The 25144-nt window shown below is 42.8% G+C and overlaps 1 protein-coding gene across 3 annotated transcripts in view; it reads right to left on the bottom strand.

Annotated features, from left to right (window-relative positions):
• Nucleotides 1-2283: 2283 nt before the first annotated feature.
• The window catches only part of asic1b (acid-sensing (proton-gated) ion channel 1b), an 814340-nt gene continuing 791479 nt past the window's right edge, over nucleotides 2284-25144 (bottom strand). For all 3 annotated transcript variants that reach the window (XM_072567040.1, XM_072567038.1, XM_072567039.1), the window contains exons 8-10: nucleotides 22147-22226; nucleotides 8659-8763; nucleotides 2284-5334 (exon numbers count right to left, since the gene is read on the bottom strand). In XM_072567040.1, coding sequence (XP_072423141.1) covers nucleotides 5230-5334; nucleotides 8659-8763; nucleotides 22147-22226 — 290 coding nt within the window. In that variant the 3' untranslated portion in view covers nucleotides 2284-5229. The remainder of the gene's footprint in view (nucleotides 5335-8658; nucleotides 8764-22146; nucleotides 22227-25144) is intronic.

Here is a 25144-nt window from a genome sequence, read left to right as displayed (position 1 = left end):
TATATCCCATGTTAAAGGCTAAATGTTTTCTTTTGTTCCTCATACAATTAAAGGCAGTCTGAAGTCAGTAACAAGAAATGATACAATAGCATTGTAATATTACAAGCATCTAATGATTACTATACATAACAACACATCAAGCTAAATGAATAAGATGCAAGTCAATGTACTGTATCTGATGTTACTTGGCAGAACTTATACATATGAATTGCACAGGTTTGACACTGTTGGTTTGGCTTCATTTCACTCCCTATGTATCACTCTTTTGTCTTTAATCTTTAAAAAAAGATACATTTTAAAGGACTGTCAGACCCTTCCTGTGGATTGTCACTCAGATGCTGCAGAGCTGTGTAATTTCACAGGCAGTTATAGGTGAAGGGTCTCAGGCCTTTCCACCACATGAAAGGTGCTACTCAAATACAAGTTGCTGTTCGCGGATGCAACTCCATCACCCTTTAGGTTCATGGATTATAATAAAGGAGTCATGGACAAATGACTTGGAGTTGTTTATTTTTCTCTGCTCCTCACAACTGTAAATTTACTGTCACCTGCACTGGGAGCATTAGCAGCAGAATCTGTGAGAGTTATCATTCCAATCTTTCCTGGTTAACAGAGAACACTTTTTAAAGAGATATCCAGTAATTAAGGTTTAGGGAGCAGATATTAATCTGGACTCAAAACACCAGAAGCGCTTAAACTAACAACGATTAATGTGTTTATTCCAATTGTTACCTTGTCAACTGTGGCCATTTAATTGAGAATCATTCTGCCCACTAAAGCAGAATTACTTGGCATAATCTTCAGCGGGCAGCCCCTACACACAGAAAAACATTTCCACTTTGCTCTCATGAAGAATGATGGGCAATTGTCTTCTCTTTTGAGGGCATGGGGGAAGGGAAGGACTGAACGCTCAGTATTTTTCATGAAGAATGTCAGTAGCAGTAAAAGGTTTTCATTGACATTCAGTATCAGTGATGTACTCTCTTATGAATTCAAACCAGCAAGTAAGGCTCATTCTACTCTACCCTGTCAACGGTGTAAAAATCTCAGCAGAGAATCAATCTGGCATCTCCAGTCCATAAAATCTACTTGCCCAATTCTCCAACAGTGAGGCTAACAGTCTGATGGCGATTTAACACACAAGTTCACATTCAGTACAAAGCCATGTCCACGGCACAGTTAGAACAGTAGTGAGATCACCTGAGATAACTTCACAAAGAATGTTGGAAGCTAAAAGGGAGAGAAACCATGTATCATAATCTGGGCAACGATGCCTAAATTGTACCAAAGTAGCACTGATTCTTGGTTGAATTAAAGAATTCAAATTTCTTTCAATTTCCCCTCCCCTTTGTGAATCAGTCAAGTGGTGAAGGGGAAGGGGCAGTTCAGGTAGCAGGAGATGTTCTGGGAATGGTTGCTTGCTTGACTTGTTCTTTAAGTATATGTAGCAGGTAAGATTGTGTCTGTATCTCATGTTGACTGTTGGGTTTACAGCCATGATGGTTAATTTGTTGTCAGTCCCTTTGTCCTGTTGTCAGTCACTGGTGTGTCAGCCGACACATAGTCTCATGTCATCTGTGGAAAGATGTCTCTGCAAATTTAGGGACTCTCAACTGTCAGTAATAAGCAGCTGATTAACTCTCCTCTGGCTCTGGGCTGGCAGTCATTTAAAACACTGATGAACATAATATTTAGCATTGAATTTACATTACTTAACATAAATGATCACCTTTGCAATTTGAATAAGGGTGTTAGTCCATTGATGATTCTAATCATCAATCTGTTTCTCCTCAAAATTGGCATGGCGTTGAATACATAGTTTCCTTAAGATAAATTCAAAATACATTACATTATACTATGGAAATCTTCTAAACATCAGACCTTCCATCTTGTACAACGCATAGTTGTTTAAGAGTATAATTCAGCAGCAAAGAGTCTTGTGTAGACACACAAATCTACAAAAGGAATGATAATTCATACTGAAGTCTTTGTTCTACAGATACCAGTGGTCATCATACACTAAAGTCTGAACATTGTGCAGTTTTCTCCCTTGAAATTATGTTTGACACAAGAGTGCTCAAATCGTTCTCGAGCTTAACAATTCGCCAGGCTCTTGTCCATGCCCACAATCCAAACCAGTGCTGCAACCTCAGCTGATGGATAAGTGCAGGCCTGCAATTCAGTCAGTCTCTGTGAACATCTCATTTCAAACCTGCCTTGATATAGTTCCCAAATGGAGAGCAGACACCTCCACTCCTTCCATTCCCCCCCCCCCCCCCCCCCTCCAAAAGAACTATATGTTGTTCCATTCTTCTTTTGTGCGATATGGACATCACCAGCAAGGCCTGCATTTGTTGATTATCTCTAATTGCACACACAGAGTCGCAAGTTGGTCAAGCCAGGAAAGGACAGCAGATTTCCTTCCTTTCAGGGCATTAGATTAGATTAGATTCCCCTACAGTGTGGAAACAGGCCCTTCGGCCCAACAAGTCCACACCGACCCTCCGAAGAGTAACCCACCTAAACCCATTCCCCCTAACTAATGCACCTAACACTATGGGCAACTTAGCATGGCCAATTCAGCTAACCTGCACACCTTTGGACTGTGGGAGGAAACCGGAGCACCCGGAGGAAACCCACGCAGACACGGGGAGAATGTCCACACAGACAGTTGCCCGAGGTGGGAATTGAACCTGGGTCCCTGGCGCTGTGAGGCAGCAGTGCTAACCACTGAGCCACCGTGCCGCCCCATTAGAGTACAAGATGAGCTTTTACAACAATCGACAATGGTTTCATGGTCACCATCACTGAGATTAATTACTGAGATTTAACAGTTCCATCCTCCCAATATTAAATTACTATAAGGCAGGAGGAATCACTTCCATTTTCCATTGCTGAAGGTCTTTTTGACTAAAGCCAGGGACTGCATGAAGTCTCAGTCCAGTTGATATGCTAGAGCTGGGCAGGATACTCAGAAATTCTGTTGAGAATTATAGGTACACAGGGGCAGATGAGATATGTCTCTTAGTCATAGCCTGGCCAAGGAAGATGTGTCCATCTTATGATGTTTGGAAGCTTAAGTTGTAAGATTTTATTAATTCCTCAGTCATTGGCCAACTGCCTTTAGTGTAGTTATCAGGTTTCAGGTCTGCAGTTAAGTTGATGATTGCATCAATCAGTTCTGCCTTTATATGGATAAGGGGTTGCAGTTGATTTTATTTTTCAGATGTTACGTACAAGAAGTTACGGTTGTCCAATTTTTCATTGCTCTCCCAATGAGACTTGATTGAAACAAAAAAAGCTCAGTATCACAGGCATGGTCTAGCAAATGGAATCACCTCTATTAACATCATGGGACAAAAGGAAAACCACACTGCTATAGGATCAGCTTACACTTCATAGACATTTAAATCGTTCTGTAAGTGAAAGTAGGACTTTAACAGAAGTTGCTGGATTCTTTCTGTCCCGACTGTGAACAATTAGTAACAGCCCCTCAAACCTGTTCCACCATTCAATCAGGTCACTGCTGATCTATACCTGTTTTGGTCTCTTATCCCTGAACGACGTCTTTGCTTCCTCAGCCAAACTTCAGGTTCTTTAAGTCCAAGCCTGAAATCAGTTAATACTTCATCATCAAACAATGTCACAAAGTGTTGGTGGGAGCCTGTACTATGGGTCTCTGACCTTCACTCTGCCTTCTTAATAGGGAGACTCCAGAATGGTGCATTATCCACCAAAGTTTAGTATTTGCAAGTTCAATTGACTGTGGATTATGAGCAGAGAGGCTGACCTGTGAACTGTCCAAGGTTACTGAAACCCCACCTCAATCAATGTTATTCAGAGGTGAAGTGGTTCTTTCTATTGCATTTTCTGCTTAGATTTGTGTTTAGATTTGGGAGAATAGGACCCAGCTTTTCTTTAATAAAGATCATTTGACTGGGGGGAAAACTGGAGTGTCCATTTCCAGAATTACTGAGATGAGGAGCAGACATCCTTTTCCTTCTCACATTTCCAACTATTGTTCAATGGCAATACATATGTTATAATCCAACTGCAATGGCTCTACAACGAACACACAACCAAAAATAAGCTTGAGTCATTTCCTTTTGTACAGTGTTACGTACTTCACAGTTTTTGGCACAGGAACAACATCATGTGTTGTGTTTTTGTCACTGAGTATATTTAAGATGGAGATAGATAGGTTCTTGAGTATCAAGGAGATCAAGGGTATCAGGGAGAAAGCGGGAGAACAGGGTTGAGAAACTTATCAAGCCATGATTGAATGGCAGAGACAATTTGACGGGCTGAAAGGCTGAATTTCTGCTCCAATGTTTTCTGGCCTTATAGTTTGTTTCCAATAGCTACCATCTACTTTCCTGGACAACACCTCCCCCCATTAAGTGTGCTGGACTTGGAAGCATCTATTTGATCAATGTTTCCATTTTATCTTTAGAGAGAGAGAGATTAATCTTGGGAGAAAGTATAAAATGGGTGAATCACTGACCTGTTTTACAATCTGCCTGATTTCTGTTTTCTGTGATGACTAATTTGTTCTGACCCTCCTTGTACTGGTGCCCAAGAAAAGTTTCTCACTGTCTGCCACAACTTTAGCTTCAATTTAACAAATAAATGAGGCAGTGTTTATCTCTCAATCAAACCTGCACTACTTCCCCACTTGGTGTCCTTTTTCATTCCAACTCTGAGCGAACTATAGTGTAAAGTGACCACTTGGCAATGGAAGAAGAGATAATGGGTATAAATGTTATTAATAAACAAATTGCATCAGCAATAGGAAATGAATTGTTGTAGCAACAGGTTTTACTTGAGATGACGTGAAATGTGCTCTAATGTTTGTTTTACCTTAAGAACATGATCACACAACATGATATGAGCGGCCTACAGAAGCGTTTACAATAATCAGTGAATAAAAAATTCCTTTTACAAAACTGGAATATGACTCTAGATGAGAGAAAAAAGTTGGTTTTCTTTTCGCAAAGTTAGTGTAAGAATGAGTGGAGTCCACGGAACAGTCATCCCCAAAACTGCCATTTTGTTTCAAACATGTAGTCGGGTTGTTTTTTGAGTGTGTCTCCAGAAGGTTTGTTCAATGACTTTGGTAGTTCAGAATTGGACAGCTCCAATCTCCGTGGACAGTCCAGTCTCCTTTCCGCTTGTTGAACCGTGAGATAAGTGCGTGTCGTAGTGGTTGCCAGTCATGAGCCTCAGCTATCAGCAGGTGAAGTCTTCAAACGTGCTGCGAGGCGGGTGGTGAGGTAGAATGTTCGCTGGGTATGTCATTCCCGCTGGGTGGCTCCTTAGGTTCTCACATGGGTTCTGTGGGAAAAGGAAGCAAATTCCCCACACTGACAGTTAAAAGATTAGCGACATCCACAATCCCCAAGGCAAAAACCTTGGGGACTCATTTCAACAGGAGCTGAATGGGTTCATTGGCATTTCATGATGAGGATATGAAATGGGATAAAGATTTATCAGGGTCTATCTTGAAAAAGAATGTAAGGTACACCCCCAGGAGATGGGCCCTGATGACAAAAACAGAATGAGAAACAGGGACAACAGAGTGCAAAATCCTGGACTGGTACCAATGCACCTTATCTAGTAAACTCCAAAATATATCATAGGGATGTCAACAGAGGGATGGTAGAACAAGTTGGCTTCATTAAATTGAAGTTACTCTTCTGAGTTATAGTTGGCAGTTGTAGACTTTTTAAAAATAAAAATTCAATAGTTTAAAGAGAAATAATGCTCTCTTAGTAGTATAGAACTTGATTTTTGCTTTAAAAGAGACAGTCCAAGCTTTTTAACATGCAGTTATCAGGACTGCTGCAAGAACCCTTTTACAATTCGGTCTTCTTGTAATTCTGCTGAAAAGCTTTGAAGCATGTCTCTTTCTCAGCAAAACTCCGGAAACAATGTTCAGTTTGTCAAGGTAAGGGATGTAAAGCTGCAGAAGAGAGAACTCCTGGTTTTGATATCCAGCACATGTAGCAGCTCAGAAGGAAGGTTTCTCTTGATGGTGTGTCAATAATGCTTCTTAGCCAGAACCACAGGACAGCAAAGCCTACACTCCCTCAGAACTCCACAATGATATTGTAGTCTTCCATACAAACCAAAATTGAGGTCCCTCCCATCAACTTAGAGTTAAAAATCATACAACACCAGGTTATAGTCCAACAGGTTTATTTGGCAGCACTAGCTTTCGGAGCGCCGTTCCTTCATCAGGTGGTTATGGAGTGTAAGATCGTAGGACAGAATTTATAGCAAAAGTTTACATTCTGTGTCTTACGATCTTACACTCCACAACCAGCTGATGAAGGAGCAGTGCTCCGAAAGCTAATGCTTCCAAATGAACCTGTTGGGCTATAACCTGGTGTTGTGTGATTTTTTAAACTTTGTACACCCTAGTCCAACACCGGCATCTCCGAGTCAATTTAGAGTCAATTGCTGTTCATCTATAGCCCTGAGATTTAGATGGAAACAGCTCCAACGCATTCTTGCAGGACTTTCGCAGTCAGCTGCTTAGACAAGGCTCTTGTTTCATCAGCGTGCACGTATATTTGAACAGAGGTCCTGAGGGAGGACAGTATTCCAGCAGAAGAACCTCTGAGCACTTCCCTTCATTGTTTACATTGCTTGTCAAGCACCAATCTCCACAGAGCTGCTAGGCTCGCCTGATAAGACAGAGATGCAGCCTTGCAGGAGAGGTGTCCTATGCAATAAGGCCGACAATTGTAAGGGATAAGTTATTAAAAGTGCAGACAAGATGAGAGGAACTTTTTTAATGCTCCAAGTTGTTGTGATCTGGAATGCTTTGGCTGGAAGTAGGTTTAATATTAGCATTCAATATGTAAGGAAAGTATCATTTCATTGGAGGCGATCCAGAGAAGGTTCACAAGGATGATCCCTGGTTTGGAGGGATTGTGTTATCACCAAAGGCTCAACAGGCAGGGACCTTAATCACTGGGGTTCAGATGAATGAGAAACATTGAAACATATGGGATTCTTAAGGGGCTTGACAGGGTCAATGCTGAGAGGGTGCTTCCCCTCTAGGAACCTACGATGAGAGGGCACAGTCTCAGAATAAAGGGGTGCCAATTTATGACTCAGATAAGGAGGAATATTTTCTCTCAGAGGGCTGAGAGTCTTTGGAACTCTGTGCCACAGAGAGCTGTGGGAGCAGAGTCCTTGCTTATATTTAAAGCTGAGATTGATGGTTGGGCAAATCAAGGGTTCCGGGGGAAATGTAGTCAAGTGAATGTATGGATTGTTGGATCAGCCTATTGAGTGGCAGAGCAGGCTCGAGGGGCCGAATGTTCCTACTTCTTATGGCCTTAAAAAGGAATTGGATAAATAATTGAAGGGGAGAGAGACAAATGCCAGGACGACAAGAAATAGGTCGAATTGACAGACTTTTGAAAGAGAAAGACTGCAAACAATGGGCCAAATGGCCTCCTTCTGTGCTGTAAAATTGCATGAAATGATTCGATTTCCTTCAATGTCTCTGGTTCCCTGCAGGTCAGCGACTTTGATCATTTGAGTGGATAGTGCCGACAGTCCGGCACTGTAAAGGCACCCCTGTGCCAGCTGATCAGAAATAGTATGGTGACATAACAAGCAAAAAGAATCTGGCTCACACTGATGTACAAAGCAATCAGCTGATGATAAATACAGTTCATGATTCCGAATGATTCTCCTTAGATGTTCATGCACTGAGTTTAAATAAGCAGGTATCCAACTTTCTAATGAAATAGCTTCTGACTTTATTGTGACAGGGCTGTCGGGTGGCTGCTTTTATTTCATTACTGGTGCTTCAAAGCATTTAACTTCTGAGCCACTGAGTGGGATTTTAATTACTTTTATTACTAAATCATTAGTATAATAATGCACTGTGCCTCAGCGATTATCTGGAGGTGTTAGGCTTTAACAGAGCAGTCAGTGCTCGCAGCAGAGCTGGCATGGCAATGGAGGGGCATTCCTGGCACATCCCCCATGACGTAGCTGCGGATGAAAACAAAACGGCAGATCATGGGTTGGAGCATTACTTGTCCATGCGTGGCATGTGTGTCTGAGAACTTCCGGCCTGCCTCTCACAGGGTTGAATGAGCATTTTGTAATATTAGAGAGTAAGGTCAATCAAGCTTGGGAGAGGCCAAGTGTTTAATTTGCTGGCTCTGTCTGAATGTAGTTTGTAATTTGAAGCAGAAATGTGCGTTTCTTCACAAGGAGAATGTGCACGACAGAGAGCTCTGGTGCAGCACTGACAGCCAGAGTTGGTGGCATCACGCTCTGCGAGAAATCTCATCAGCTGCACTCCTTCACCCCACACTGATGGAAAGCCCACTTGTTAGGTGGGTGAGCTCATGTCAATGGAAGGAGGGAGAACACTTCTTCCTAATTGGGGGGGGGGGCGTAAACAAAAAATCCAATGGGGCTTTGGCTGGCTGTAAAAAGTTATCAGCTGTCCGCTGTGGATTGATAGGGGCACTGGCAACAGGTCTCCTGTCCAGTCTGCATGTGACACTGGGAGTGACCTAGGAGTATATCACTAACCCACAGACTGCAAGAGATACTAGGAGACTTCCAACAATATAAAAATGGTAGAGATGCCTTAAAACTACGAGATGAAAAAGCAATACTTGCATGGCGTTTGATGTCATCCAGGCTGAGTGTTACTCCCTTGTCATTGTTGTTTCTCTTCTGTTGTTTTCCATATTTCAATATGCCACATAGTTTGTACTTCAACACCTGCCAACATAAAACACCCAGTGATCACTGACTGTTTGAAATGACTGGAGCTTTGGTGATGCAAGATAGGTGATAGGACAGGGATTCCTTGTGCGCTTGTTCTGTCTTGCCTGTGTGTATGTGCTTCTGTCTCCCTGTGTGCGCTCATTCTCTCTGCCTATGCATGTGCGATTGTTCTGACTGCCCATGTATGTGTACTTTGTTGTACATTTACTTGCTCACTCACTTATCATCAGCACTTTGCATCACTGTCTGCCAGATCTAGAGAACTACCATGTCAGGGAGGAGAAGCTGTGCTGTGTTGGTCCACACAGGAGACACTGGCAGATCTTCCACTGGAGCTGAGGGCTCTTGTTGTAAAAGAATTTTGGCAGTTGCCAGAAAGCATGGACTGTATCACCACGTGACCCACGTGTAAGACACACTTTTAATGGTAGCTCCAAACGAGCACCCATTAGAGTTTTGTATCTTACCAGTCATTGAATCATCATTCGTCATAGACAGAAGGAAGCTGATCATACTGTGTTTCATTCATAGATTATTGGACCTACCCTCAATCAATGCAATGTGTCCCAAACTCCAACGTGTAAATCGCTTTCAACAACAAAGATGTCCTTACTTTCATTTTCAATGTCACCCACAGGAATTTCAACCCCATAAGCCAAAAAAGGTTCAGCCCACGCGACTGGACCAGTGAAACTGAGCACAGCCCTGTGAAGGAGAGAGGAGGGAGTGAACTCAGCATCTCGCCCCATCACAGCGCTGTGTGCAGCTCCGAGCTCCTTACATCTATGCTCAATCACAGGTTGAATAACAAACACAAGGATTTTTATTTACATAGAGCCTTTTACAACTTCAGGGGATCCTAATCACTTTACAGCTTACAAATGTATTTGCTGCTCTATCACAAGATAAGTGCCCCGAGACAGAGACACAGTGAAAGCTCGCGGGTGTTAACAAGCAATGGTTGCATACAGCGATTGAAATGGTGCCACCCAGGATCACAGTTGATTGGTCCCACTTCCACGAGCTCCTGAGACCAGCCTCTCTGTTATTCGCAGCCAAGCAGGTGTCCTTCAACCTCGACATTTCTCCTGAAACAGGAGCTGCCACACACCTTAGGAACAGCACTGTTCCTCTTCCTATTGTAGGCAGGTAGGCCCATTTTTCTATTACCACCTCAACTTCCTAAAGTTTGGGCTGCACCTCTCCAGATTGCCTTCTCTCCAGGCGAAGTATATTCCAGACCAGGCTCACTCCGCCAACATGCTATCCAAATTAAGGTGGAGGCTTCCTGTCAGCTTGGCTCACCCACTGCGATGCTCCATTATGCTGTTTTGTCTGGACTCAGGAAACCGGGGGAATGCTGACTAACCTCACAATAGATTCCAATGGCAAGGGATGATTTGTTTTGAGGACAGTTTTGACTGGCTCTGCCTATGGTTAATTTACAAGGGACTGCTCGAAATCCAGTCCAAATTTGTAGAAATATCCACTGCAAATCTCATGCCTGCTGTACAAGAAGACAGAACTGCTATCTTGCTTGTTATTCTCAGCAAGTACTGGTCAGGCAACAACAAGAGAAGTCTTTATTGCCTATTCAGACTCTGGTCTCAAGAGGGCAGAGAGCTGGCTTCAATGATGCTCTTGAGCTAATCTTCTAACAGGATTTAGGAACTGATGATACCTCAGACAAAGGCCAAAGAATCCACTGCATTGTGAAGGCAATGCTTTTTAAATGGGTAAACAGCTGCAGATTTTATGGATGAGAGTTGAAAAAGGGCAGACGGGTCCCTGAAGGGATGAATCGTTCTGCTTTTGGAGAGGATAGTATTTATTTCTTTGGATGAGTGCCCCTTGCTGGGTAACTGGGTTGACACCACAATACGCATAGGCCAGATGTCAGACACCTTTACAAGCTTAGTTATTGGGACCCCCAGCATCCCTTCAACATTCTGCCAGTATTAGTCTCTGTCCACTATTTGAACCTGTCGAGCAGACAGGAGCCCAGGGACAGCAGCTGATGGAACAGGATTCGTCGCATTGGGAGCACTTTTCCCCACAATTGGATTTGAGGATCTGCAGAGCCTGACCCAGGAACTGTCGATGCTGACACTGTGCAGCAAATGGAGACTTTTGCCATTTCTCAGAGCTGGCCCTTTCCTGAACTTCAAAAAGAAAAAGAACCTGCAGAGGCCACTTGGAAGACAAGGAAATCGCACAACGCAATTCCAAACTGTTATGGTGATACAACGGGGAAGTAGACTTGGCAGAGTAGATTGACCAAGGGCTTCGTGAATAGCACAGCAGGCTTGAGGGTGAAGGGTCTACTCCTGCTCTTAATGCTTATGTTCATCTCTAAAAACTCCAGAATCCCACTCAAGCAAAACAGAATCAAGCCAGTTTCTTGGACCTTGGGCCAACCTGGGAGATTTTTCCCTTTTGCTCCCTTCTGTGTATTATAGCCTTATTGCAAACTGGACTCCTCTGACTTCACATAAATGGCATAGGTACACAATCAATTATCCGAAATCTGAAAAGCTCTGAATTCTTTTCGTGGTGTGTGCAGCCTCGTTTTGGCGTGCAAACAGGTGACCGAACTCCACACCCACTCGAACCACGTCACTCAGATGGGTCATGGTGGCGTGGCCCAGCACTGGCAGGCGCCAATTGAGTCTCAGCACTCGTACTATTCACATGTGCATCTGCTGTGAGGTAAATTTTAAACATTTTACTGTGAAAATGTCATTTATTCCGAAATCCAAAAAATTGCGAATTCCAAAAAAAAAACTGGCCCCAAGGATTTTGGATAAAGGATTGTGTACTTGTTGAGTAATTTTATTACTAATCTTCAGTTACAGTGCAATGCAGTCAATCTGGTTCAAATGCTACTCTTTATTCATTAAATCGTGATACATGTAATGAAAGCATAGTATTTAATTGGGAAACTATTCTAGATCAAACCATACACTCACTGCTGATGAAAGCTTACTAGAGCAGATTGTATTTTAAGCATTAAAGAGGGTACAGTTTTAAACTAAAAATATTGCACTTAAAAGGCAGGTACTGGTGCCATAGTCCAAGAGGACCACAGGGCCGCTCTCTCATTTGACAGATGGAGAGAGAGAAGAAAAAGACAGAGAGAAAGAGGGAGAGAAAAAGAGAGAAAGAAAAAAAAGAGAGGAAAGAGAAAACAAAGAGAAAAAAGAGAGAGAAAGAGAGAAAAGAGAAAAGAGAGAGAAAGAAAAGAGAGAGTGGGAAAAAGAGAGGGGAAAAAGAAAAAGAGAGAAAAGAAAAAAAGAGAAAAAGAGAAAAGAAAGAAGATAAAAAAGAGAAAGAGAGAAAAAGAGAAAGAGGCAAAAAGAGAAAAAAGAGAGAAGAGTGAGAAGAGAGAAAAAGAGAGAGAAAAAGAGAAAAGAGAGAAAGAGAAAAACAGAGAATAAAAGAGACAGAATAAAAGAATAATAGAGAGAAAAAAATAAGCAAGACAGAGAGAGAGAGAGACAGAGAGAGAAAAAGAGAGAAAAAATGAAAGGAAGAAAGAGAGAGAGGGAGGGAGAGACAGAGATGACTGGCGGTGAGTTTGACCTTAGTGTCACCACTCCTCAAAACAAGGACAGGCCTTCATGACAACCTCAGCCAGTGTAGGAATTGAAACCACGCTCTTAGCATCACTCTGTATTTCAAACCAGCCATTCAACCAACTGGGCTAAACATGACCACCCTTCCCACTGTGTCTCTAAGGTTTTCACCAATTTGCTGTGGTTGATTGAGCCGCTTCCAATTAGAGTCCTGATCACCTTAAAGCGATGCTACATGGGAAGAACATTTGCAAGTGAGCACAAGGCTGCGACATGTCAGAATGGCTGGAGACAAAAAAAAAGCTTTTTGCAGTGGGCTCTTGCAGTTTATAACATCGTTTAAGTCCTGGAGCATATTACAACTTGTACTGTGCTGCCAGACGCTACTTGCTCTTCACATAATTGGTTTTGTTTATTTAAGGAACAAGGGACTTGAGAAACTTGACATGACTCAATATATGCTTCTTACTTAGCCAAAAATGAATGAGACTGAGTTGATTCATCACGAGTCGTAATACAGTTGGGAATGACTTGGGACAAAGCCAATGAGCAGCTTCAAGTTCCTGACTGCAATTCAATTACAGCCAACTCAAGTTTTAGAAAAAAATAATCATTTCAGTAGCATCTTTTTTGCAATAACTTTTTTTTTCCTGGCTGTGCTGTTTGTGGCAGTTCTGAGGAATGGAACACAGTCTTTATATTTCCAGGTCAGGTACAGCTAATGTGCATGGTGGAGCTCCCTTCTCTCTAGTTTAATGATATGGGTACATAAGAACATATGGAATAGGCCATTCGGCCCCTCAAACTTGCTCCACCATTTGATAAGATCGTGGTTGATCAGATTTTGGCCTCAACTCCATTTCCTGCCTAATCATTATATCTTCTAAGACTCACCTATTAATCAAGAATCAATTTACAGCAGCCTGAAAAATATTCAACCCAGCCTCCACCATTCTCTGGAGGAGAATTCCACAGACTTATTATCCTTGTCATGAAGAGAATTTTTTTTTCCCCCAAGTCCACCTTAAATGAGAAACCCCTTATTTTTAAACTGTGTCCCCTAGTTTCAGTATCTCCCATAAGGGGAAACATCCCCTCACATTCACTCTGTCAAGGCACTTTGGGGTCTCATATGTTTCAATAATATCACCCCTCATTCTTTCAAACTCTTGTGGATACAGACCCAATGTGTCTGACCTTTCCCCATAAGAAAGCTCCTTTATCCCAGGAATTAGGCAAGTGAACCTTTGCCCTTCCCAAATAAACAGACCAATACTGTGCACAGTCCTGCAAAAATGGCCTCACCGATGTCCTAAACAACGGGAGAAACACTCCCCTACTTTTATATTTAATTCTTGCAATAAAGACCAACAGTCTATTTGCTTTCCTAACCTTTGCTGTGCCTGCATACTAACATTTTGCGATTCACATACCAGGACACCCAGATCCCTCAGTTAGTTAGCCACGGATGATATGTCCCTCCCATCAAGCATTTTTTCTTCCTGGAATGTTTCTTTGCTTTGTGTTTAAAAAATCTCCTTAAATGCCTGCCACTGCATTTCCCAGGTAAATTTAAGCAATTTTGTCTTCATATCCTTATATTTGTTCTTATTTTAGTTTAGAACACTACTCTTGGACTCATTCTTCTCTCCCCCAAACTGAATGAGCATTTCAATCATGTTATGATCACTGCTATCTTGGAGAATCATTACTATGATGCTCATATTTATAAACCCTCTATATAACTTATCTTCCGGGGCTACCTTTATCAAAATGATTCATCCGATATACGTGTAGATTAAAATCACCCATTATTATTGTACCTTCCTCACAAGCTCTCATTATTTCTTCTGAATAGTTACTGTTAGGGGGCCAACAAACAATTCCCACAAGCGACTTTTAACCTTTGCTATGTCTTATCTCTACCCAAACTGATTCCACAACTTGATTTCTGAAGCCAAGATAATTTTTCTAATAAAACAGCAACGTAGCCCTACGGTCTGGTAAGACTATGGCGACATTGCCTTTATGAAAGTATAAATACACCAAGTGCTCACACACAAAAAAAACAGATTTTCTGCAAGTTCCCCTCCAAGTCACTCACCATCCTGACTTGGAAGTATATCGCTGTTCCCTCAGTGTCGCTGGGTCAAAATCCTTGAATCCCTCCCTCAGGGCATTATGGGTCAACCCACAGCACATGGACTGCAGCGGCTCAAGAAGGCAGCTCACCCCCACCTTCTCAAAGGGCAACTAGGGACACGCAATAAATACTGGCCAAACCTGTGATGCTCACATCCCACGATTTCTCAATAAGAAAGAAATAAAATTAATAGACTGTATCCCAGCTGTTGAATTTTTGGAGAGGGGATTCTAGACAATCAAACAACACTCTACAATATTCACCTATTGTCACATTTCCAGTATTCAACACTGACCCATTATTATTTCCTCTCCTGCAGCTTCATAACTGGGATCATTAGGAGTTTATTGCAGACCATGGTGAATTCTCATTTATCTGATGAAACATTTAATGTTTTCAAGGGTTTAGGTAGAGTTCTTATGGCTAAAGGGATCAGAGGGTAAGGGGACAAAGGGGAAACAGAGGACTTACTGAGTTGAACGATCAACCATGATCATATTGAACGGCAGAGTTGGCTCAAAGGGCCGAATGGCCCACTCCTGCTCCTAATTTCTCTGTTTCTCTGATGATTAGGTGGGAAAGATGCATCAAGTTGTAGATTTTTACAGTTTGCTACAGTTTATGTACTTTCATGAGTAAGAACTTGTACCTCATCTGGTACTGTTACATCAAAATGCTTTTCACTTTCAATGGAGGTGTCTTTACGTTGTATTGTGATTGCTGCAACTGTTAACCCTGTGAAAAATTGCTTGAAAGAGCGATAGAGTCAGGAGTTAAAGAACAGCAGAAGACCATTCACTCCATTGCGCTGATACTAGCTTTTGGACTGAGCTGTCTACTCAATTTCAGTTCTCCATCCTTTCCCCATATTTATTATGAGTTGCCTTTTCAAATAGTTATTGTTGAAATGATAACTACCTCAACAGTCACTTGCAGAAAGGCAGTGGAATAATCACTTCGAACCTTCTCTTCAGCTTTCTCGTGACCATCCTGAGTGTGCAACAATTTGTTACTGACTCATATCCAGTGGAAACTTCTCTTCATTGTTTCGTTCTGCAAACGTTTTAGAATTAGCAACATCTGTGTTCAATCCCAAGTCTCAGAGAACGTTCTTCTGTGAGAAAAGCTCCCAACTTTTTTTGTCTTTTTGCAAAATCACCAGGTCTTACTTCTAGTGTAATTCGCAAAAATCATTGCGGTTCCCTTAACTAGCAATCATAACGTGGTGCCCAGAACTGGGAAGTATTCTATAACTGCAGTCTTCCATGTTGCATGTTGAAAATATCACCATTCAAATTCCAAACCAAAACCAGACTAATTCACCTTTACACTGCCTGCAGCTCAATGGAAATGAGTCTGCAAATTGTTCCAGCTCATCATTAAACACATTCTTTTACCTTTCTATCTAATTAATATCATTTGATGCTTTAATTAACTTATAACATACTGTTTAAGACAGAATACATTATGAAACCCGAAAGATACCATTTATATCCCACTTGTGGCACCAGTTATAACTCAGGCGCAGCTCTATTACTCGCATGTTGGCACACCAGATATAAATCATACCATATTGGTCTTCATTATCTGCTCTGCTTGCCAAGCTAGAGAAGCCTTCTGTTTCAGAGTTGCAGTGCTTGCTTCTGTTAAACAGAACAGTTCCGTACTGGCTGCCTTTAGGCTGCAAGTATTAATTAGCAACAATTTTCATCTGTCAATAATTAGCGACCCTGTTTTAGTTTTCAGCTGGTGTGTTACACTGCCACATCTCCCAGGTGCACAACCATTAAAATTCTTCTGCTCAAAACTCTCCAAGACCTTGCCCCCATCTTCTTTCTTTGCAATTCGCCACAACCTTCTGAGATATCGCCGTTACCCTCATTCTGGCCTCTTGCGCATTCCTGATTTTATGTTCAGTTGCGTGGGTCCTGAGCTCTGAAATTCCCTCCCTAAACCTGTCCACCTCACTACTTCTCCCTCCTCCTTTAAGATGCTCCTCCTTTAAATAAACAAGGCAGGCAAAAGTACGGCAGAGGACGAGGGAAGACTGATGAATTTAAATGCACCTATTTCAGTGCAAGAGGCCTGACAGGTAAGGCAGATGAACGTAGGGCATGGATAGGTATGTGGGACTGGGATATCATAGCTTTTACAGAAATATGGCCAAGGGAGGGACAGGACTGGAAGCTCAACGTTCTGGGGAAGGATTGAAAGGGAGCCAAGAGAGAAGGGAAAGTGGCGTTTTTGATTCGGAAAAAGATCACAGCAGTCCTTAGAGAGGATATTCCTGGGGGATCGCCCAGTGATGCTATATGGATGGACCTGAGAAATAAGAAGGGAGTGGTCACTTTGATGGGACAGTGAGAGATTGAGGAGCAGATATGAAGGGAGATCGCAAATAGCTGCAAGAATAATAGGATTGTAAAGGTCGGGGATTTCAACTTTCCAAACAGACTGGCACTGTTAAATGTGTTCAAGAAAGCTTTCTCAATCAGTATGTAGATAGGGGCAAAACTGAACCTCATCTTGGGAAATAAGGCAGGACAAGTGACTGAGAGGTTAATATGGGACCAGCAACCATAATTATATTTGTTTTAAGATAGTTATGGAAAAGGATAGGCCTGGTCCACAAATTCTAAGTTGTGGCAAAGCCAATTTTGATGGTATTAGACAGGAGCTTTCAAAAATTGATTGAAGGAGGCTGTGTGCAGGTAAAGGGATGTCTGGCAAGTGGGAAGCTTTCAAACCTGAGATAAAATAAGAGTTCAGAGCCAACATGTTCCTGTTAGTGTGAAGGTTTTATAAAATCATGAAGGGCATAGATTGGGTAAATAGACAAGGTCATTCCTCCTGGGTAGGAGAATCTAAAACTCGAGGGCATAGGTTTAAGGTGAGAGGGGGAAGATTTTTAAAAGGACCAGAGAGGCAACTTTTTCACGCAAAGGATGGTGTGTGTATGGAATGAACTGCCAGAGGAAATGGTGGAGGCTGGTACAATTACAACATTTAAACGACATCTGGATAGGTACATGAATAGGAAAGGTTGAGAGGGATATGGGCCAAATGCAGGCAAATGGGACTAGATTAATTTAGGATATTTGGTTGGCACAGACAAGTCAGGCCAAAGTGTCAGTTTTTGTGGTGGATGACACATTGAATATCTCTTTATAGTAAGTTTGTCTCATTGTTGATCTTCCAAATCACCTTAGGATGTCTTAAGACACCAAAGATGGTCTACAAATGCAAGTTGTTGTTGTTCAAACACTTGGCACAGTGTAACAGGGCAACAGGGAATAAAATGTGAAAGATTTCAATTTCTCAACAGCTCAACTTTACTATTGTGTTACAAAAGCAGAAATTGCTGGAGACACTCAGCAGATAGGCGATATTTGCAGAAAGAAAGCAGAGCTAACTTTGGAGTCCCATCCTCAGAACTGAAAATAACCAGGAGAAGGTGGTATACATGTTGAAGATGGGTGGAGGGGAGGGGGAGCAAAGAAGGGGCGAGCGGGTAGATGAGATGAAGCACAGAGAAAGAGAACTGCAATTAGACAGACACAAGGATAGATAATAAGCCAGGGAGAAAGAAAAGCTGATAATGGGGACCATAAATAGGTGAGAATGGACTGGCTGGACTGAAAGCAGCCCAACTGATGACAGGATCTAAGGTGTGGCAGTGGGTAAAGGACAAGGAAGGTGGTATTCAGGCCCTAAAATCATTGAATCCAATGTTGAGCCCTGAAAGCTGCAGGGTCCCCAAGTGGAAAACGAAATGCTGTTCTTCCAACTATTATGTTGATGTTTATAACATCTCTAAGGATTTGGGATAAATATCCACAAAAATACGACGCACGTGAAGGCTTCCTGAGTGATAGCCTTCATCCCGACTCATAATCAATGAAACATTAATGAGGACGCATAAGCAGCATAATTAATCTAAATGCAATGTTGTGAGTGCATCATAAATTTAACAACACTTTCATAGCCAATCTCTTCAGTGATGCAGGTTAACCGACTTTATGTTGTTCAGCATTGGAAATTTACAGAATACAATTTCAGTCGATGGCATATCGGGCAGTGGAGGTTGCTATGGCAGCGGTTGTTGAGGCTATTATTGTCTTGGTAAGAGTTTTCATAAAGCGATGTTGTTAAGTTTATTACTGGCATGGTGCCTTGTTTCAAAACTCAGTGCAATTATAATTGCAAATGAATTTTAATGAATAGAGCTGAAGCCCTATAAATTCAATCCATAAACAAATCTGAAGCCAATAATAGCTGTTGGTGGTACTGATCCAGGCATCATGTTCATTTAGACAAACATGAACATCACAAACTGAGCACTGAGTCTACTTCGGACTCCTCGCTCTCTTTCAGCTTCACCCTCAGCTGTTTCAACATCATTCACGGAATATTCTTTCCTATTCCCAGGGTATCAATCCAACAGCTTTCAGTTTAATTCACAGCCTTTTCTGGGAAACTTGTATTGAAAAGCCTTTTGGAAGGTACACTTGGGTGGTTACTTCCTTAAAGAGATCGAGAAATGGAATCAGAATGGTTCCACACCCTGAATTCATGGTAAATGCTGCTACCTCTGTCATTGTATAGATGATCTGCAATTTTCTTCTGATAATCAACTGCATTATTTTGCATGGAATAGTGATAAGACTATTAATTCCGTAGTTGCCTTTGTTCACCTTCCCACCCTTTTTGAACACAGGTGTCTCATTAGCTCGTTTCTAACCTGCTCAATGTCCACTGTCTCTCCTAATCGCCGTTCACTGACACCACCGTCAATTGTCGGCTGGATATCAAATAACAACACGTCAGAATACAGGAAGGAGACAGAACGCATGGTGCAAAGATAACAATCTCTCCCTCAATGTCAACAAAACAAAATAATTAATCATTGACTTCAGGAGGAAAGGAGGGGGATATGCCCCTCTCTACAACAGTGGAGCTGAGGTGAAGAGAGTTGAGAGCGTCAAGTTCCTGGGAGTGACGATAGTCTTGAAAGGAAATTCAGCCCCTCAAGCCTGCTCTGCCATTCAATAGGATCATGGTTGATCTGGTTAATCTGATTAGGACTCAATTCAATTCAGTGAACTGGGAATGGTCTAAGATGCAGGAATTTGAGCTGGTGACTCCCTGCCCTTTTTCCTTGTCCTGGGGGCTGTGAGATCTCTTTATTAATGGCCCAAAGGTCAAGGCTGGAACTGTTCTAGTACATATGGATTAGCATCACAACACAAACTGGATATGGCCGAGAGGAAGGGAATTGAGGACATGTGCAAGCCAGGCCTCTAGGAGTAGCGCTCTTGCCTCGGGCTCAGAAAAATGTGGTTTCAATTCCCATTGCAGAAGCCTGAGTGCAGGCCCAAGAGGCTGCCTTCTTTCAGAGGAGTCATTAGCCACAGGCCCAAACTGCCCTCACTGCTTGGTCTGAGAGATCGTCTGACACAATTTGAAAGAGCAGCAAGTGAGCACTCCACTGCAGAGCCCTAGCCAACCTTTAAGCCTCCATCAACATCACAAAAACAGGCGATTTGGTCCTTACCACATTAGTGTTTGTGGGAGCTTGCCCTGCACAACTCGGTTGTTGTGTGTTTCCAACATTACAACAGTTACCATGCTTCGAACACACTTCATTGGCTGTATCATGCTTTTGGGGGCGGCTAAAAAGCACTATATGAATGCAAGTCCCTTCTTTTACTTTTGCTGAGGTAGTTGAACCTGATCCAGCAGTGAAGGGGAATATGGGGTGGGGAGTGGGAGACAGCACCAATTCTTCATCCTGATCTGAGAGAGAATCTCCGTTCAGCTGGGTGACTGACAGCTGACAAAGGGACAATCATATTGCTCAGCTGCCCAGAAGGTGACTGCAAGGGTTAATAAATGATTAATAAATAGCCAATAATGTCACCATCCTGCTTTCAAATTCTACCACAAAATGCACTAAGAGCTACAGCTAAGCGTTGAAACTGTCACTTAAAGCCAACTCTCCTCCAAACCATTTCTTTGCACCCAGTGGTGAGATTGAACTTTCAAGGAGAGTTAGACTGATTAATCCAAAAAACTGCTTAATGCCTTTGTGCAGAGGCAGAATTGACTCAAATTAAGATCTGAAAGTCTGCCAGAGATTTGAAGCCCCATGGCTCACTGGAAAAATCAATTAGAATTGGCTGGGAAGCCATTGGAAGGCTCAACAGACAAACATCAAATGGTGAATAATCACACTGATAGCATTGCTGGACTAGTTTAACAATAACTGTCTCCACAGGGTGCAATCGCGCCTACCAATAAATCCCAACATGGAGTCACTTCGGGGACAATTGTTGTTGTTCTGATTACTCCAAACAACAGACTTCACGCTGAAGCGTTTCGAAAATCGCTGCCGTGGGGACCATTTGAAGGTAACTTCTTGAGACAAACGTTGATCTAGAGTTTGCCACACTGCATTGGGAATGGCTGAGCATAAGCCCATCTAACAGCCTGGCGTATTTTTCCAACGCTCGGACAGGTTTTATGCTATTCCAAAGCAAGTCTTGCAGCAATCTTTGGAACAGTGGGAGTTGGATCTCTTGGCTGCTATGCACAGAGGACCACCCTCGGTCAAATGCTGAAGCCTCCAACTCAACCTGACTATAGGATTCCATTTTCTACTTAGGTTATGCTTGTAGGTGAGATCAGCAGTTAGTGCCTGTTTCAGTAATCTTAAACTCCCTGACCTCACTTCCTGCAGGCTTCTTACAGCCAGCAGAATCAAGTGAGACTCAACTTGACCAAATCTAGTTTGGATTTGATTCCGTGCCTCAGATGTAAAAGGACATTGTATGAGCTACTGTGCTACCTAGTCCTGGTCTTGTCTTTTAGCGATCTTGCTGCATTGTGCCTCAAACTGTCTTCCTTCACTCCTTGGCTCAGCCGATGATATGCCTTAACCAGCACTCGCAGCCTTGTTTGACCACAGTCATCCAACAATGCTTCAGGTTCAGTGCTTTTCAAACAGGGGAGGGGGTGGGAAATGCAGGCAGAAATACAATCTTAACCTGACACTGCTCCCACCTTGGTGCACATTTCCCCCAGGGAACATGATTAGATTAGATTCCCTACAGCATGGAAACAGGCCCTTCAGCCCAACCAGACCCTCCAAAGAGTAACCCACCCAGACCCATTTCCCTCTGATTAACACACCTAACACTATGGGCAATTTAGCATGGCCGATTTACCTGGCCTGCACATCTCTGGACTGTGGGAGGAAACTGGAGCACCCAGAGGAAACCCACACAGACACGGGGAGAATGTGCAAACTCCACACAGTCACCCAAGGTTGGAATCAAACCTGGGACCCTGGTGCTGTGAGGCAGCAGTGCTAACCACTGAGCCACCGTGCCATGTGCAAAGAGAGAGCACAGGGAGAAAACTGATGACTTGATAATGCATATTCATTATCAAATTGGCTGATGCCCACAAACCTGGCATAGACCACTGACCAAATGTTGGCCATTTCTCGTCTGTTTGGCACAATACCACACTGGGTGGTGCATTTGTGGACTGAACTGATCCGTTCTTATAGAGTCCCCATTCTACAAAGCAGTACACACTCTCTTCATCTGAGGCCAACCTCATAACATCAGTGCAAAATGACTTGAGAAAGCTTACCTCGTACATGTAGTCAAAAAGTTCCAGTATAGTCAGAAGACTTGCACCGATGAACAAACCCATCTGACCTCCAATGTCACCTTTGAACAGAAAATAACAGGAGCTCATGACTTGAGGAGCAGGTTACTGGGAGCAGAATCATTTTTGCTTACTGAACACAAATAATCTATATGAAAGTTGTCACCTCTTGGCACTACGGCTGCACTCATTTATGTTTATCATATTTAGGGGATTGTCTATTACACTGATGACATTCTGCAAAGGTGCTGTAATTCATTTTCCACACCATTTACTGTGTCAAATCTAGACACGACTTCTGAACAAAATGCCTTTGGGATGGTGTTCGTCCAGGTTAGGAATGAATTGATTTCCTTTCACCGACCACTGTAGCTCTCAGGAACCATGAATCAACTGGCTGTATGAATTCAAGATAATGCAATAGATAACTTGGTAAAGCTTGGTGATGAATGTAGTCAGCTGAGCTGTACATTCAGTGAATGATTTGATATCCTTGCCTCATGCGTGATGTTGGTGGAGTAAAATTGGGCAGGAAGTGGGAGCTGAAGAGGATCTGGGAGCTCAAATGGCCAAACAAAAGAGGTGTTACACCAGCATCGTAACACTGGCCTTGACCAGTCAGACTTAAATGATGGGAGCAGAGGTGGGAGCCTATTCCTGAAGGGCAAAATAGAGCTAACAGACCCTTTGAGGACTGTTAAATCGAGCCTGATGCCAACTGGCGTATCAACTATTTCAGGGTATCTTATACTGTTGCACCTTGGAGCCCAGTTGGTTGCTGAATTTGGATTTATACTGTCACGTTGGTATGAAGCACCAAACACAGTGGCAGTGTCACAGAATCTCTTGTGGCATCACAGAATGACACAGCCCAGGAGGCTATTCGGCCTGTATTGCCCGTGCTCTGAAAGAGAGCTCTTTCCCCAGGGCCCTGCAGGTTTCTCCCCTTCAAGCGTTCATCCAACTCTCACGTTTGCAACTCATTTGTGAATCAGCTTCCAACATCCTTTCAGGCAGTGTGTACCAAATCAGAACAACACACTGCCTAAAAATAAATTGTTGCCACATATTGCCTCAGGTTCCTGTGATTTGCTGTATTAACATGCTTATGACATTTGTGGTAAATACTGCACCTACCGTTCCATTCATTGTATTGACATGCAGTCCCATTAAGACAGCATTTGGCGCTTTTTATGGTGTCTGACCAGAAAGTCAACTTCACACAACCAAAATAAGGATTATGAACAATCGAGCAGGGGACTTGGGAGCATTACTGATGACGCAAAGTGTTTGTGCTCAACATGCCTCGTTAAAAGGTTGGCATGGGGCTTTCAGAAAGCATGCCAGAAACAGGATGCTGTGCGATGAATTCACTGATCAAATCTTTCTCGTTGATCTCCTTTCCACAGAAAGCCGTGGGGCAGAGTATTCATATATATTTAAGGCTGAGATCGAGAGATTCTTGATCAGTCGAGGAAATCAAGAGTATCGGGGAAAAGTCAGGAAAGTGGAAGTGGGGAATGTCCAATCAGCCATGATTCTACTGAATGGCGGAGCAGGCTCGAGGGGCCAAATGGCCTACTCCCATTCCTATTTCTTATTACTTCCTGAACCATTGGGGCACACGTATGCTCCAGTGTGGCTAAACCCAGCTTACATTCCCTGAATCCTACTCCTGTGGAATTGCTGTAGTCTCCAAAGAGGTTTGACAGGAATCCGGCTGAGGACTCTCAGTTAGCATGCATGCAAAGCCAAACTCACTTTCTACTAAGTAAACCCACCTCAAAATCTAGATAAACAGATCATTTGAATGGCTGTATCAAGGAGCTTCAATATTCACTGCTAAATATATATATGCCTTCAGCATAGCTCTCTGCAAGCTTTTTTTCTGTAAAATACCTGACACAAGCTAAACACTAATTCCTTCAGTAGACAAGATAGTGTGTGGTACAATTCTCATCGGAGCTGCAGTACGCTGACAAGGAATGAGTAAATGAGCTAAAAATGACTGGCAGCTATATTTCATGCTACAGTTTAGCGTAGCTGTGGAAAATTGTGATTTCCTTGTCACAGCACACCAGCTCCTCTCTATTGACATCTTGAGTCTCTCAGTAGTTGAGACTGCAGTAGAATAGCCTTGCAGAATGAAGGGAGATAAGAATCCCGTGGCAGAACAATGCAAGGTTTATCGCAGGTCATGAGTTGTGAGCACAATGATTTTTGACAGCAGAGGCCAGAACCAGATTTCTGTATCTCATTCAATTTCCACAGTTAGAAATCATTACATTTGCAGTAGCAAGCTTTCCTAGAGGCACACAATGGGATTTGAAAGACTGACAGAGAGATGTTTGCTCTCTGCATACGTCAGGGACTGGTCTCCAACATATCCCTGGGTTTGACTCCTACGGAGTGAAAACTGGTGATGTTCTCTGTGCAGTCCCTCAGCACAGACTTCCAGAGGAACCCTGTTTAGAAACAGAAAAGGGGTTATTTGGAGTTTTTCCCCACTACTGATGGTGCTGAAGGATGACAACCAGTGCTCAAAGGCACGATAGGAATGGAGGGCTGACAGTTTGGGCAAATGATTGCGTAGATAGAGCTGTACAGCATAGAAACAGGCCCTTCAGCCCAAATCATCCATGCCGACCTGGTTTCCTGAACTGAACTAGTGCCATTTGCCTGCATTTGGCCCTCATCCCTCTAAAACTTTTCTATTCATATACCTGTCCAAATGTCTTTTAAATGCTGTAACTGTACCCACATCCACCACTTCCTCTAGCAGCTCATTCCATACATGAACCGCCCACTGCGTGAAAAAAGGTGCCCCTCACGCCCCATTCCCCTCTCATCTTAAACCTATGCCCTCCAGTTTTGAACTCCCTTACCCTGGGGAAAGACCTTGGCTGCTCACCTTATCTGTGCCCCTTGTGATTTTACAAGCATCTACAAAGATCACCCCTCAATCTCCTACGCACCAGGC

The sequence above is a fragment of the Chiloscyllium punctatum genome, chromosome X (assembly GCF_047496795.1).
Source record: "Chiloscyllium punctatum isolate Juve2018m chromosome X, sChiPun1.3, whole genome shotgun sequence".
Lineage (NCBI taxonomy): Eukaryota > Metazoa > Chordata > Chondrichthyes > Orectolobiformes > Hemiscylliidae > Chiloscyllium > Chiloscyllium punctatum.
This window is presented reverse-complemented; position numbering and strand designations above follow the sequence as displayed.